This window comes from Oncorhynchus gorbuscha, linkage group LG13 (assembly GCF_021184085.1).
Source record: "Oncorhynchus gorbuscha isolate QuinsamMale2020 ecotype Even-year linkage group LG13, OgorEven_v1.0, whole genome shotgun sequence".
NCBI lineage: Eukaryota > Metazoa > Chordata > Actinopteri > Salmoniformes > Salmonidae > Oncorhynchus > Oncorhynchus gorbuscha.
The window spans coordinates 15,458,466-15,471,079 of record NC_060185.1 but is presented as its reverse complement, the minus strand read 5'-3'; the positions used below and the strand labels follow the sequence as shown (position 1 = coordinate 15,471,079).

Below are 12,614 nucleotides of genomic sequence, written 5' to 3'. Positions count from 1 at the left end.
TGGTTAGAGCGTTGGACTAGTAACCAGCAGGTAGTCTAGTGGTTAGAGCGTTGGACTAGTAACCAGCAGGTAGTCTAGTGGTTAGAGCGTTGGACTAGTAACCAGCAGGTAGTCTAGTGGTTAGAGCGTTGGACTAGTAACCAGCAGGTAGTCTAGTGGTTAGAGCGTTGGACTAGTAACCAGCAGGTAGTCTAGTGGTTAGAGCGTTGGACTAGTAACCAGCAGGTAGTCTAGTGGTTAGAGCGTTGGACTAGTAACCAGCAGGTAGTCTAGTGGTTAGAGCGTTGGACTAGTAACCAGCAGGTAGTCTAGTGGTTAGAGAGTTGGACTAGTAATCAGCAGGTAGTCTAGTGGTTAGAGCGTTGGACTAGTAACCAGCAGGTAGTCTAGTGGTTAGAGCGTTGGACTAGTAACCAGCAGGTAGTCTAGTGGTTAGAGCATTGGACTAGTAACCAGCAGGTAGTCTAGTGGTTAGAGCGTTGGACTAGTAGCCAGCAGGTAGTCTAGTGGTTAGAGAGTTGGACTAGTAATCAGCAGGTAGTCTAGTGGTTAGAGCGTTGGACTAGTAACCAGCAGGTAGTCTAGTGGTTAGAGCGTTGGACTAGTAACCAGCAGGTAGTCTAGTGGTTAGAGCGCTGGACTAGTAACCAGCAGGTAGTCTAGTGGTTAGAGCATTGGACTAGTAACCAGCAGGTAGTCTAGTGGTTAGAGCGTTGGACTAGTAGCCAGCAGGTAGTCTAGTGGTTAGAGAGTTGGACTAGTAATCAGCAGGTAGTCTAGTGGTTAGAGCGTTGGACTAGTAACCAGCAGGTAGTCTAGTGGTTAGAGCGTTGGACTAGTAACCAGCAGGTAGTCTAGTGGTTAGAGCGCTGGACTAGTAACCAGCAGGTAGTCTAGTGGTTAGAGCGTTGGACTAGTAACCAGCAGGTAGCATAGTTGTTAGAGCGTTGGACTAGTAACCAGCAGGTAGTCTAGTGGTTAGAGCGTTGGACTAGTAACCAGCAGGTAGTCTAGTGGTTAGAGCGTTGGACTAGTAACCAGCAGGTAGCATAGTTGTTAGAGCGTTGGACTAGTAACCAGCAGGTAGCCTAGTGGTTAGAGCGTTGGACTAGTAACCAGCAGGTAGTCTAGTGGTTAGAGCGTTGGACTAGTAACCAGCAGGTAGCCTTGTGGTTAGAGCGTTGGACTAGTAACCAGCAGGTAGTCTAGTGGTTAGAGAGTTGGACTAGTAACCAGCAGGTAGTCTAGTGGTTAGAGCGTTGGACTAGTAACCAGCAGGTAGTCTAGTGGTTAGAGCGTTGGACTAGTAACCAGCAGGTAGTCTAGTGGTTAGAGCGTTGGACTAGTAACCAGCAGGTAGTCTAGTGGTTAGAGCGTTGGACTAGTAACCAGCAGGTAGTCTAGTGGTTAGAGCGTTGGACTAGTAACCAGCAGGTAGTCTAGTGGTTAGAGCGTTGGACTAGTAACCAGCAGGTAGTCTAGTGGTTAGAGAGTTGGACTAGTAATCAGCAGGTAGTCTAGTGGTTAGAGCGTTGGACTAGTAACCAGCAGGTAGTCTAGTGGTTAGAGCATTGGACTAGTAACCAGCAGGTAATCTAGTGGTTAGAGCGTTGGACTAGTAGCCAGCAGGTAGTCTAGTGGTTAGAGAGTTGGACTAGTAATCAGCAGGTAGTCTAGTGGTTAGAGCGTTGGACTAGTAACCAGCAGGTAGTCTAGTGGTTAGAGCGTTGGACTAGTAACCAGCAGGTAGTCTAGTGGTTAGAGAGTTGGACTAGTAATCAGCAGGTAGTCTAGTGGTTAGAGCGTTGGACTAGTAACCAGCAGGTAGTCTAGTGGTTAGAGCGTTGGACTAGTAACCAGCAGGTAGTCTAGTGGTTAGAGCGTTGGACTAGTAACCAGCAGGTAGCATAGTTGTTAGAGCGTTGGACTAGTAACCAGCAGGTAGTCTAGTGGTTAGAGCGTTGGACTAGTAACCAGCAGGTAGTCTAGTGGTTAGAGCGTTGGACTAGTAACCAGCAGGTAGCATAGTTGTTAGAGCGTTGGACTAGTAACCAGCAGGTAGCCTAGTGGTTAGAGCGTTGGACTAGTAACCAGCAGGTAGTCTAGTGGTTAGAGCGTTGGACTAGTAACCAGCAGGTAGTCTTGTGGTTAGAGCGTTGGACTAGTAACCAGCAGGTAGTCTAGTGGTTAGAGCGTTGGACTAGTAACCAGCAGGTAGTCTAGTGGTTAGAGCGTTGGACTAGTAACCAGCAGGTAGTCTAGTGGTTAGAGCGTTGGACTAGTAACCAGCAGGTAGTCTAGTGGTTAGAGCGTTGGACTAGTAACCAGCAGGTAGTCTAGTGGTTAGAGCGTTGGACTAGTAACCAGCAGGTAGTCTAGTGGTTAGAGCGTTGGACTAGTAACCAGCAGGTAGTCTAGTGGTTAGAGCGTTGGACTAGTAACCAGCAGGTAGCATAGTTGTTAGAGCGTTGGACTAGTAACCAGCAGGTAGTCTAGTGGTTAGAGCGTTGGACTAGTAACCAGCAGGTAGCCTAGTGGTTAGAGCGTTGGACTAGTAACCAGCAGGTAGTCTAGTTGTTAGAGCGTTGGACTAGTAACCAGCAGGTAGCCTAGTGGTTAGAGCGTTGGACTAGTAACCAGCAGGTAGTCTAGTGGTTAGAGCGTTGGACTAGTAACCAGCAGGTAGTCTTGTGGTTAGAGCGTTGGACTAGTAACCAGCAGGTAGTCTAGTGGTTAGAGCGTTGGACTAGTAACCAGCAGGTAGTCTAGTGGTTAGAGCGTTGGACTAGTAACCAGCAGGTAGCATAGTTGTTAGAGCGTTGGACTAGTAACCAGCAGGTAGTCTAGTGGTTAGAGCGTTGGACTAGTAACCAGCAGGTAGTCTAGTGGTTAGAGCGTTGGACTAGTAACCAGCAGGTAGTCTAGTGGTTAGAGCGTTGGACTAGTAACCAGCAGGTAGTCTAGTGGTTAGAGCGTTGGACTAGTAACCAGCAGGTAGTCTAGTGGTTAGAGCGTTGGACTAGTAACCAGCAGGTAGCATAGTTGTTAGAGCGTTGGACTAGTAACCAGCAGGTAGTCTAGTGGTTAGAGCGTTGGACAAGTAACCAGCAGGTAGTCTAGTGGTTAGAGCGTTGGACTAGTAACCAGCAGGTAGTCTAGTGGTTAGAGCGTTGGACTAGTAACCAGCAGGTAGTCTAGTGGTTAGAGCGTTGGACTAGTAACCAGCAGGTAGTCTAGTGGTTAGAGCGTTGGACTAGTAACCAGCAGGTAGTCTTGTGGTTAGAGCGTTGGACTAGTAACCAGCAGGTAGTCTAGTGGTTAGAGAGTTGGACTAGTAACCAGCAGGTAGTCTAGTGGTTAGAGCGTTGGACTAGTAACCAGCAGGTAGTCTAGTGGTTAGAGCGTTGGACTAGTAACCAGCAGGTAGTCTAGTGGTTAGAGCGTTGGACTAGTAACCAGCAGGTAGTCTAGTGGTTAGAGCGTTGGACTAGTAACCAGCAGGTAGTCTAGTGGTTAGAGCGTTGGACTAGTAACCAGCAGGTAGTCTAGTGGTTAGAGCGTTGGACTAGTAACCAGCAGGTAGTCTAGTGGTTAGAGCGTTGGACTAGTAACCAGCAGGTAGTCTTGTGGTTAGAGCGTTGGACTAGTAACCAGCAGGTAGTCTAGTGGTTAGAGCGTTGGACTAGTAACCAGCAGGTAGTCTAGTGGTTAGAGCGTTGGACTAGTAACCAGCAGGTAGTCTAGTGGTTAGAGCGTTGGACTAGTAACCAGCAGGTAGTCTAGTGGTTAGAGCGTTGGACTAGTAACCAGCAGGTAGTCTAGTGGTTAGAGCGTTGGACTAGTAACCAGCAGGTAGTCTAGTGGTTAGAGCGTTGGACTAGTAACCAGCAGGTAGTATAGTTGTTAAGAGCATTGGACTAATAACCGAAAGGTTGCAAGATCAAATCCCCGAGCCGACGAGGTAAAAATCTGTCGTTCTGCCCCTGAACAGGCAGTTAACCCACTGTTCCCCGGTAGGCCGTCATTGAAAATAAGAATTTGTTCTTAACTTACTTGCCTAGTTAAATAAAGTTAAAATATATATATATTTTTAAATCAGTCCATCCACCCATCGTTCCATCCATCTTGTGACTGGACTGTGATCATACCTCTTGCACCAGTGTGGTTGTGTTGATGATGAGAACGCGGTTCTGTGAACCACACCACAGCTTCCCACCGACCGGGACCATCTTAGTGACAGGACTACTGGGCGTGCCCAGACTCAACGTCTGGGATGACTGGGCGTCCCAGAAACTCCCCGCCTCCCTCTGGTAGACGATCACTTCTCCGTTGGCCAGGGACACAAACACCTTGTTGTCCAGGTATCTGAGAGAAGAGAGGGAGGAGATGGTCAGACATTGAAGTAGTAAATCACCAAATAAAGTCACGATAAAGAGGAAGACTTCTCTGATGTTTGAACATGAAAGCAGCCAGACTCACAGAATACACAGGATGGGGGCAGAATGCTGCATCTTCATGCTGTTCTTACGGTTTCGGATGTTGTCTGATGACTGGTACACATGGATACTGACAGAGAGAGTTAAAAACACGGAGTTAGGATTTCAACGTGTGTCTGTGTGTCTGTCTGTCTGTCTGTCTGTCTGTCTGTCTGTCTGTCTGTCTGTCTGTCTGTCTGTCTGTCTGTCTGTCTGTCTGTCTGTCTGTCTGTCTGTCTGTCTGTCTGTCTGTCTGTCTGTCTGTCTGTCTGTCTGTCTGTCTGTCTGTCTGTCTGTCTGTCTGTCTGTCTGTCTGTCTGTCTGTCTGTCTGTCTGTCTGTCTGTCTGTCTGTCTGTCTGTCTGTCTGTCTGTCTGTCTGTCTGTCTGTGTGTCTGTGTGTGTCTGTGTCTGTGTCTGTGTCTGTGTCTGTGTCTGTGTGTGTCTGTGTCTGTGTCTGTGTGTGTGTGTCTGTGTCTGTGTGTCTGTGTGTGTGTGTCTGTGTCTGTGTGTCTGTGTGTGTGTGTTAGAGGTCGACCGATTAATCGGAATGGCCAATTAATTAGGGCCGATTTCAAGTTTTCATAACATTTGGAAATCTGTATTGTTGGACACCGTTTTTGCTGATTTTTTACACCTTTATTGAATCTTTATTTAACTTGGTAAGTCAGTTAAGAACACATTCCTATTTTCAGTGACGGCCTGGGAACGGTGGGTTAACTGCCTCGTTCAGGGGCAGAACAAAAGATTTTCACCTCGTCAGCTCGGGGGATCCAACCTTTCAGTTAACTAGTCCAACGCAATAACGACCTACCTCTCTCTCGTTGCACTCCACAAGGCTGCCTGTTACGCAAATGCAGTAAGCCAAGATAAGTTGCTAGCTAGTTAAACTTATCTTATAAAAAACGATCATAATCATAATCACTAGTTAACTACACATGGTTGATGATATTTCTAGATATTATCTAGCGTGTCCTGCGTTGCATATAATCTGACTGAGCGGTGGTAGGCAGAAGCAGGCGCGTAAACATTCATTCAAACAGCACTTTCGTGCGTTTTGCCAGCAGCTCTTCGTTGTGCGTCAAGCATTGCGCTGTTTATGACTTCAAGCCTATCAATTCCCTAGATGAGGCTGGTGAAACCGAAGTGAAATGGCTGGCTAGTTAGCGCGCACTAATAGTGTTTCAAACATCACTCGCTCTGAGCCTTGGAGTGGTTGTTCCCCTTGCTCTGCATGGGTAAAGCTGCTTCGATGGTGGCTGTTGTCGTTGTGTTGCTGGTTCGAGCCCAGAGAGGAGCGAGGAGAGGGACGGAAGCTATACTGTTACACTGGCAATACTAAAGTGCCTATAAGAACATAGTAGTCAAAGGTTAATGAAATACAAATGGTATAGAGGGAAATAGTCCTATAATTCCTATAATAACTACAACCTAAAACTTCTTACCTGGGAATATTGAAGTCTCATGTTAAAAGGAACCACCAGCTTTAATTTGTTCTAATGTTCTGAGCAAGGAACTTAAACGTTAGCTTTCTTACATGGCACATATTGCACTTTTACTTTCTTCTCCAACACTTTGTTTTTGCATTATTTAAACCAAATTGAACATGTTTCATTATTTATTTGAGGCTAAATTGATTTTATTGATGTATTATATTAAGTTAAAATAAGTGTTCATTCAGTATTGTTGTAATTGTCATTATTACAAATAAAACATTCAAAAATCGGCCAATTAATCGGCAGATTTTTTTTTGGGCCTCCAATAATCGGTATCGGTGTTGAAAAATCATAATCGGTCAACCTCTAGTCTGTGTTGTGCGTTTACCATCCGTCCTCTGTGCCCAGCCACACAGAGCTCTGGTAAGCCTCCGGGTCAATGCTGAGCAGATCCTCCAGACTGGCTCTAGTGAAGGATCCCCGGGAGGAGCGGCGCATCGCTCTCCCATCCATGGGGCTCTCGCTGTGGGGTCGACCTCTTCCACCCACCCCTGGCCTGCCTGGAGCTCCATAAGGACTGGCCTCTGGGTAGTCCTGCTCCTCCTCACTACTGGTGGTCTCTGTAGCCATGTCCTTAGAACCAGACCCCTCCTCATCTAGGACAGAGGGACAAAGGACAGTCAGGGTGTTTGTGTGCATAGTCGTTACCAGGGCTGGATGAATGGATGGCTTGTGTGTGTGTGTGTGTGTGTGTGTGTGTGTGTGTGTGTGTGTGTGTGTGTGTGTGTGTGTGTGTGTGTGTGTGTGTGTGTGTGTGTGTGTGTGTGTGTGTGTGTGTGTGTGTGTCTGTACTCACTGCCATAGCTGGATGACACAGTAGAGTGACTGGCTTGGCTCTGCAGAGTGGAGGAGGGGCTAGGAGAATCTTCATCGTCCGTGTCATCACTGTCAAACGGAACTAACTCTGGACCCGCCCCTGAAGGGGGCTCGGTCAGCTGCAGCGACGAATGAGAAATGGAGATGTGTAGCTGCTGCTGGGATGGGGTGGAGTCAACAGCTACACGGGGAGGGGCAGGGAAGGGGTCCACTCCACGTTCCCTAGGAGACACAGGTTGCAGGATGCTGATTGGTTAGAAGTCAGTAACGTTAGCATTACAAGCATTGCAGGACCTCAACAGTAAAGACTGATACGTGTGTGTTTGTGCACTATGCTCTGTGTACCAACCTCCCCTTGAGTCCAGGGACCGCGGCGATGCAGATGATCCTAGCAGAGCAGACAGCGATACAGGCCTCTACAGTGGGCTGGTCTCTGATGTTGAGCAGACACACCTGGCCCACGTAACCATCACTGTTACACACCCACACCTCACTGCTGCTCTCTGGACAACTGTGGCTGGGGGAGGCACAGGAGAACTGGAGAGGGAGGCACAGGGCAGGATGGAAGGGAAAGGACTATGAATACTTAAGTAGGCGTGTTCTCCATCACAAAACCCTAAGCTTTACCGTAGACAGTCAGAATGGCCAGGTAACCATGTCACATCACCAGGGCAGGCTGGTTCATCTCACCTGCATCCCACTACGGGTCTTCATAATGGGGATAGCCTTCAGGAACTCTGGGTCCCACTGGTCCTTATTCATTGCTACACACACAGGACAAAGGAAGTGCGAAATGGAGGTTATTAACTTAGAGTTGGATCTCTAAGAAAGACAAGTGAACTATACAATGTTAAATAACAAACGTGTGTCCTCGTACCCAGTTGCTTCTTGGCATCTTCGAAGGCCTGTTGGAAGTTGCTGCGTGTGTCTGGGGAGCTGAACTCGAAGACGAAGCTGGTTTCTGCCGAGGCGGTGGTCAGCTCCAGCTTGGTGGGCAGGAAGCTCATACTGAAGGCTAGAGACTGTTTCTCTGCAAGCTCCCTGTGGACTGACACCATCAGGTCCTTTATCACATCATCCAGAGACTGAGGAGAGAGAGGGGAGGGAGGGGAGAGAGAGGGGAGGGAGGGGGAGGGAAGAGGGAGGGGTGGGAGGGAGGGAGGGGAGAGCAGGGTGGGAGGGAGGAGGGAAGGGTGGGAGGGGGAGAGGGGAGGGAGGGAAGGGTGGGAGGGAGGGAGAGGGAGGGGTGGGGGGGAGGGAGGGAGGAATGGAGGGAGAGAGGGGAGGGCAGGAGGGAGAGAGGGGAGGGCAGGAGGGAGGGGAGAGAGAGAGGGGAGGGAGGTGGAGAGAAATTAGGTTTGTTAAAGTACATTTCTCAGAGAGAGCGAGAGAGAGGAACTAAATGTAAATGTGTATGAGATTTGCTAGATGTGAGGTGTGTGTGTTACCTGGTGAGGGAAGCTGAGAGTCTCTGATAGTTTGCTGATGTGTCCCAGTGTACTCAGGTCCTCGTCCAATCGACCAATCATCTTCTGGATGGTCTCTTTGTTGGTTGCCTGGGAGGGGCCTTACATACAGGAAAAGAGATGATGACATCTGACCCATGAGCACTGTGATACAGGAAGAACTACAGTATAATCTCAGACACATATAAACTACACATCCCATGAGCACTGGGATGCAGGAAGAACTACAGTAGAATCTCAGATACATATCAAAACAAAAATGTAATTGTATCTGTCACATGCGCAAAATACACCTTACCGTGAAATGCTTACTTACAAGCCTTTAACCAACAATGCAGTTAAGAAAATATTTACAAAATAAACTAAAAAATGTAGATACATGAAGGTAATTTCAGACTATAAACTACACATCCCATGAACACTGGAATACAGGAAGAACTACAGTATAATTTCAGATACATATAAACTATACATCCCATGAGCCCTCAGGAGACGTACTTTTTACAATCTCCACGTCCTCTAGGGGAAGTTTCCACAGGAACTTATATTTACTGGAAGTGTCGATCACACTGGCAGCAGAGTACCTGGAAGAGGGGGAGATCGAAAGACGTGAGGACAGGGAGAAAAACAGAGATATTTCTGTGTACGATGCAGAAAGCGTAATGTGTTTCAGGCAACACCAGGGGGCAGCAAGACAGTCTCCTTTTATTTAACACGGCAAAAGTATGGGGTGAACCTATAGAGAAGGATAGAGGCCTCGAGTAGCCAAAAAGACATATTCGTATGGGCAGTATTACTATGGGTGAACCAAGGGGCCAGGGTTCCGGTTTTGACTACTACAGTCTTGCTTCAGTACTGCTGTTTAACTGAAGTCCGGCCCAGGAAGTCAGTGTCCATAGACGGCCCCATTGAGAAGTCCCGATTTGAAAATCCCTTTAGTCATCATTTTTTGTGCACAAAACATCCATTCAATTATTCAAATAACTGATGCTGAGGCAGATTTGCTTTAAATCACAAAGATATTAACACTTTATATTCATCCAATGTCTGTCATGTTTCTGGATGACGTGATGAGCAGCTCCTGTGCACATTCGGTCTAGTCTATGTGAAACTGGTCTATGTGTTCGGTCTATGTGAAGCTGGTCTATGTGTTCGGTCTATGTGAAGTTGGTCTATGTGTTCGGTCTATGTGAAGCTGGTCTATGTGTTGGTCTATGAAACTGGTCTATGTGTTCGGTCTATGTGTTCGGTCTATGTGTTCGGTCTATGTGAAGTTGGTCTATGTGTTCGGTCTATGTGAAGCTGGTCTATGTGTTCGGTCTATGTGAAGCTGGTCTATGTGTTCGGTCTATGTGAAGCTGGTCTATGTGTTCGGTCTATGTGAAGCTGGTCTATGTGTTCGGTCTATGTGAAGCTGGTCTATGTGTTCGGTCTATGTGTTCGGTCTATGTGTTCGGTCTATGTGTTCGGTCTATGTGAAGCTGGTCTATGTGTTCGGTCTATGTGTTCGGTCTATGTGTTCGGTCTATGTGTGGTCTATGTGAAGCTGGTCTATGTGTTCGGTCTATGTGAAGCTGGTCTATGTGTTCGGTCTATGTGAAGCTGGTCTATGTGAAGCTGGTCTATGTGAAGCTGGTCTATGTGTTCGGTCTATGTGAAACTGGTCTATGTGTTCAGTCTAGTCTATGTGAAACTGGTCTATGTGTTCGGTCTAGTCTATGTGAAGCTGGTCTATGTGTTCGGTCTAGTCTATGTGAAGCTGGTCTATGTGTTCGGTCTATGTGAAGCTGGTCTATGTGTTCGGTCTATGTGAAGCTGGTCTATGTGTTCGGTCTATGTGAAGCTGGTCTATGTGAAGCTGGTCTATGTGTTCGGTCTAGTCTATGTGAAGCTGGTCTATGTGTTCGGTCTATGTGAAGCTGGTCTATGTGTTCGGTCTAGTCTATGTGAAGCTGGTCTATGTGTTCAGTCTATGTGAAGCTAGTCTATGTGAAGCTGGTCTATGTGTTCGGTCTATGTGAAGCTAGTCTATGCGAAGCTGGTCTGTGTGTTTGGTCTATGTGAAGCTGGTCTATGTGTTCAGTCTATGTGAAGCTAGTCTATGTGAAGCTGGTCTATGTGTTCGGTCTATGTGAAGCTAGTCTATGCGAAGCTGGTCTGTGTGTTTGGTCTATGTGAAGCTGGTCTATGTGTTCGGTCTATGTGAAGCTGGTCTATGTGTTCGGTCTAGTCTATGTGAAACTGGTCTATGTGAAGTTGGTCTATGTGTTCGGTCTATGTGAAGCTGGTCTATGTGTTTGGTCTATGTGAAGCTGGTCTATGCGTTCGGTCTATGCGAAGCTGGTCTGTGTGTTCGGTCTATGGGAAGCTGGTCTATGTGTTCGGTCTATGTGAAGCTGGTCTATGTGTTCGGTCTATGTGAAGCTGGTCTATGTGTTCGGTCTATGTGTTCGGTCTATGTGAAACTGGTCTATGTGTTCGGTCTATGTGAAGCTGGGCTGTGTGTTCGGTCTATGTGAAGCTGGTCTATGTGTTCGGTCTATGTGAAGCTGGTCTATGTGTTCGGTCTATGTGTTCGGTCTATGTGAAACTGGTCTATGTGTTCGGTCTATGTGAAGCTGGGCTGTGTGTTCGGTCTATGTGAAGCTGGTCTATGTGTTCGGTCTAGTCTATGTGAAGCTGGTCTGTGTGTTTGGTCTATGTGAAGCTGGTCTATGTGTTCGGTCTATGTGAAGTTGGTCTATGTGTTCGGTCTATGTGAAGCTAGTCTATGTGTTCGGTCTATGTGAAGCTGGTCTATGTGAAGCTGGGCTGTGTGTTCGGTCTAGTCTATGTGAAACTGGTCTATGTGTTCGGTCTATGTGAAGCTGGTCTATGTGAAACTGGTCTATGTGTTCGGTCTATGTGAAGCTGGTCTATGTGAAGCTGGGCTGTGTGTTCGGTCTATGTGAAGCTGGTCTATGTGTTCGGTCTATGTGAAGCTAGTCTATGTGTTCGGTCTATGTGAAGCTGGTCTATGTGTTCGGTCTATGTGAAGCTAGTCTATGTGTTCGGTCTATGTGAAGCTAGTCTATGTGTTCGGTCTATGTGAAGCTGGTCTATGTGAAGCTGGGCTGTGTGTTCGGTCTATGTGAAGCTGGTCTATGTGTTCGGTCTATGTGAAGCTGGTCTATGTGTTCGGTCTATGTGAAGCTAGTCTATGTGTTCGGTCTATGTGAAGCTAGTCTATGTGTTCGGTCTATGTGAAGCTGGTCTATGTGTTCGGTCTATGTGAAGCTGGGCTGTGGAAACAGAATGTTACCCGGATCTAGACGCTCCACATATCGACGTATATGAATGCGAGTAGATTACGTTGAAAACAAAAGGTCTCTAGTTATTTTATACCTCAATGTGGGAAATGTAGGGTTTAGGTTAGGGACCTAACATTAACCCATACAGTCTCCACTCATCAAATAGGGATTCCCAGGAGGATTGTTAATGAGTGGAACAATACAAGATGGACTGATCTGTCTGTTGTCATTCTATATTGTGACTCAGAAGCTCAAGCAGCTACATTGCAGGTTTGTGTGTGTGTGTGTGTGTGTGTGTGTGTGTGTGTGTGTGTGTGTGTGTGTGTGTGTGTGTGTGTGTGTGTGTGTGTGTGTGTGTGTGTGTGTGTGTGTGTGTGTGTGTGTGTGTGTGTGTGTGTGTGTGTGTGTGTGTGTGAGGCTCACAGGCTCATGGAGCTGCGTCTCAGGGATCCAGACTTCCTCTTTAGGGTGGTGCAGATGAGCAGATCACTGAAGAGGAAGAGAGAACGGTCCTTCTTACCCCCCACGGTCTTCTGCAGAGTGAGAAAGAGAGAGGAGAGAGAGTTGAGTGAGGAGAGAGAGAGAGAGGAGAGAGAGATAGAGGAGAGGAAAGAGAGAGGCAGAGAGAGGAGAGAGGGACAGAGGAGAGAGGGACAGAGGAAAGAGACAGAGGAGGGACAGAGGAGAGAGGGACAGAGGAGAGAGGGACAGAGGAGACCGAGACAGAGGAGAGAGAGAGGAGAGAGGCAGAGAGAGAGAGGAGAGGGACAGAGGAGAGAGAGACAGAGAAGAGAGAGGAGAGGGACAGAGGAGAGAGAGAGGAGAGAGGAACAGAGGAGAGAGAGACAGAGAAGAGAGAGAGGAGAGAGGGACAGAGGAGAGAGGCAGAGAGAGAGAGGAGAAGAGAGAGAGGTGAGTGCAGAGAGAGAGGAGCGAGGAGAGAGATAGGAGCGAGGAGAGAGATAGAGGAGAGAGAGAGACACAGATGGACAGAGCGAGAGGAGAGAGAGAGAGGTGAGAGGAGAGAGAGACAGGAGCGAGGAGAGAGACAGAGGAGAGAGAGAGGAGCGAGG

The 12,614-nt window shown here is 47.6% G+C and overlaps 1 protein-coding gene across 1 annotated transcript in view; it reads right to left on the bottom strand.

The window, feature by feature from the left end:
• LOC123992536 (rho guanine nucleotide exchange factor 17) overlaps positions 1-12,614 on the bottom strand; it is a 125,734-nt gene that overhangs the window by 5,886 nt on the left and 107,234 nt on the right. Inside the window, exons 8-17 of the mRNA XM_046293740.1 lie at positions 11,965-12,074; positions 8,750-8,835; positions 8,234-8,352; positions 7,663-7,870; positions 7,476-7,549; positions 7,135-7,322; positions 6,766-7,007; positions 6,298-6,565; positions 4,480-4,566; positions 4,149-4,365 (exon numbers count right to left, since the gene is read on the bottom strand). Of these exons, the coding sequence (XP_046149696.1) occupies positions 4,149-4,365; positions 4,480-4,566; positions 6,298-6,565; positions 6,766-7,007; positions 7,135-7,322; positions 7,476-7,549; positions 7,663-7,870; positions 8,234-8,352; positions 8,750-8,835; positions 11,965-12,074 (1,599 nt within the window). The remainder of the gene's footprint in view (positions 1-4,148; positions 4,366-4,479; positions 4,567-6,297; positions 6,566-6,765; positions 7,008-7,134; positions 7,323-7,475; positions 7,550-7,662; positions 7,871-8,233; positions 8,353-8,749; positions 8,836-11,964; positions 12,075-12,614) is intronic.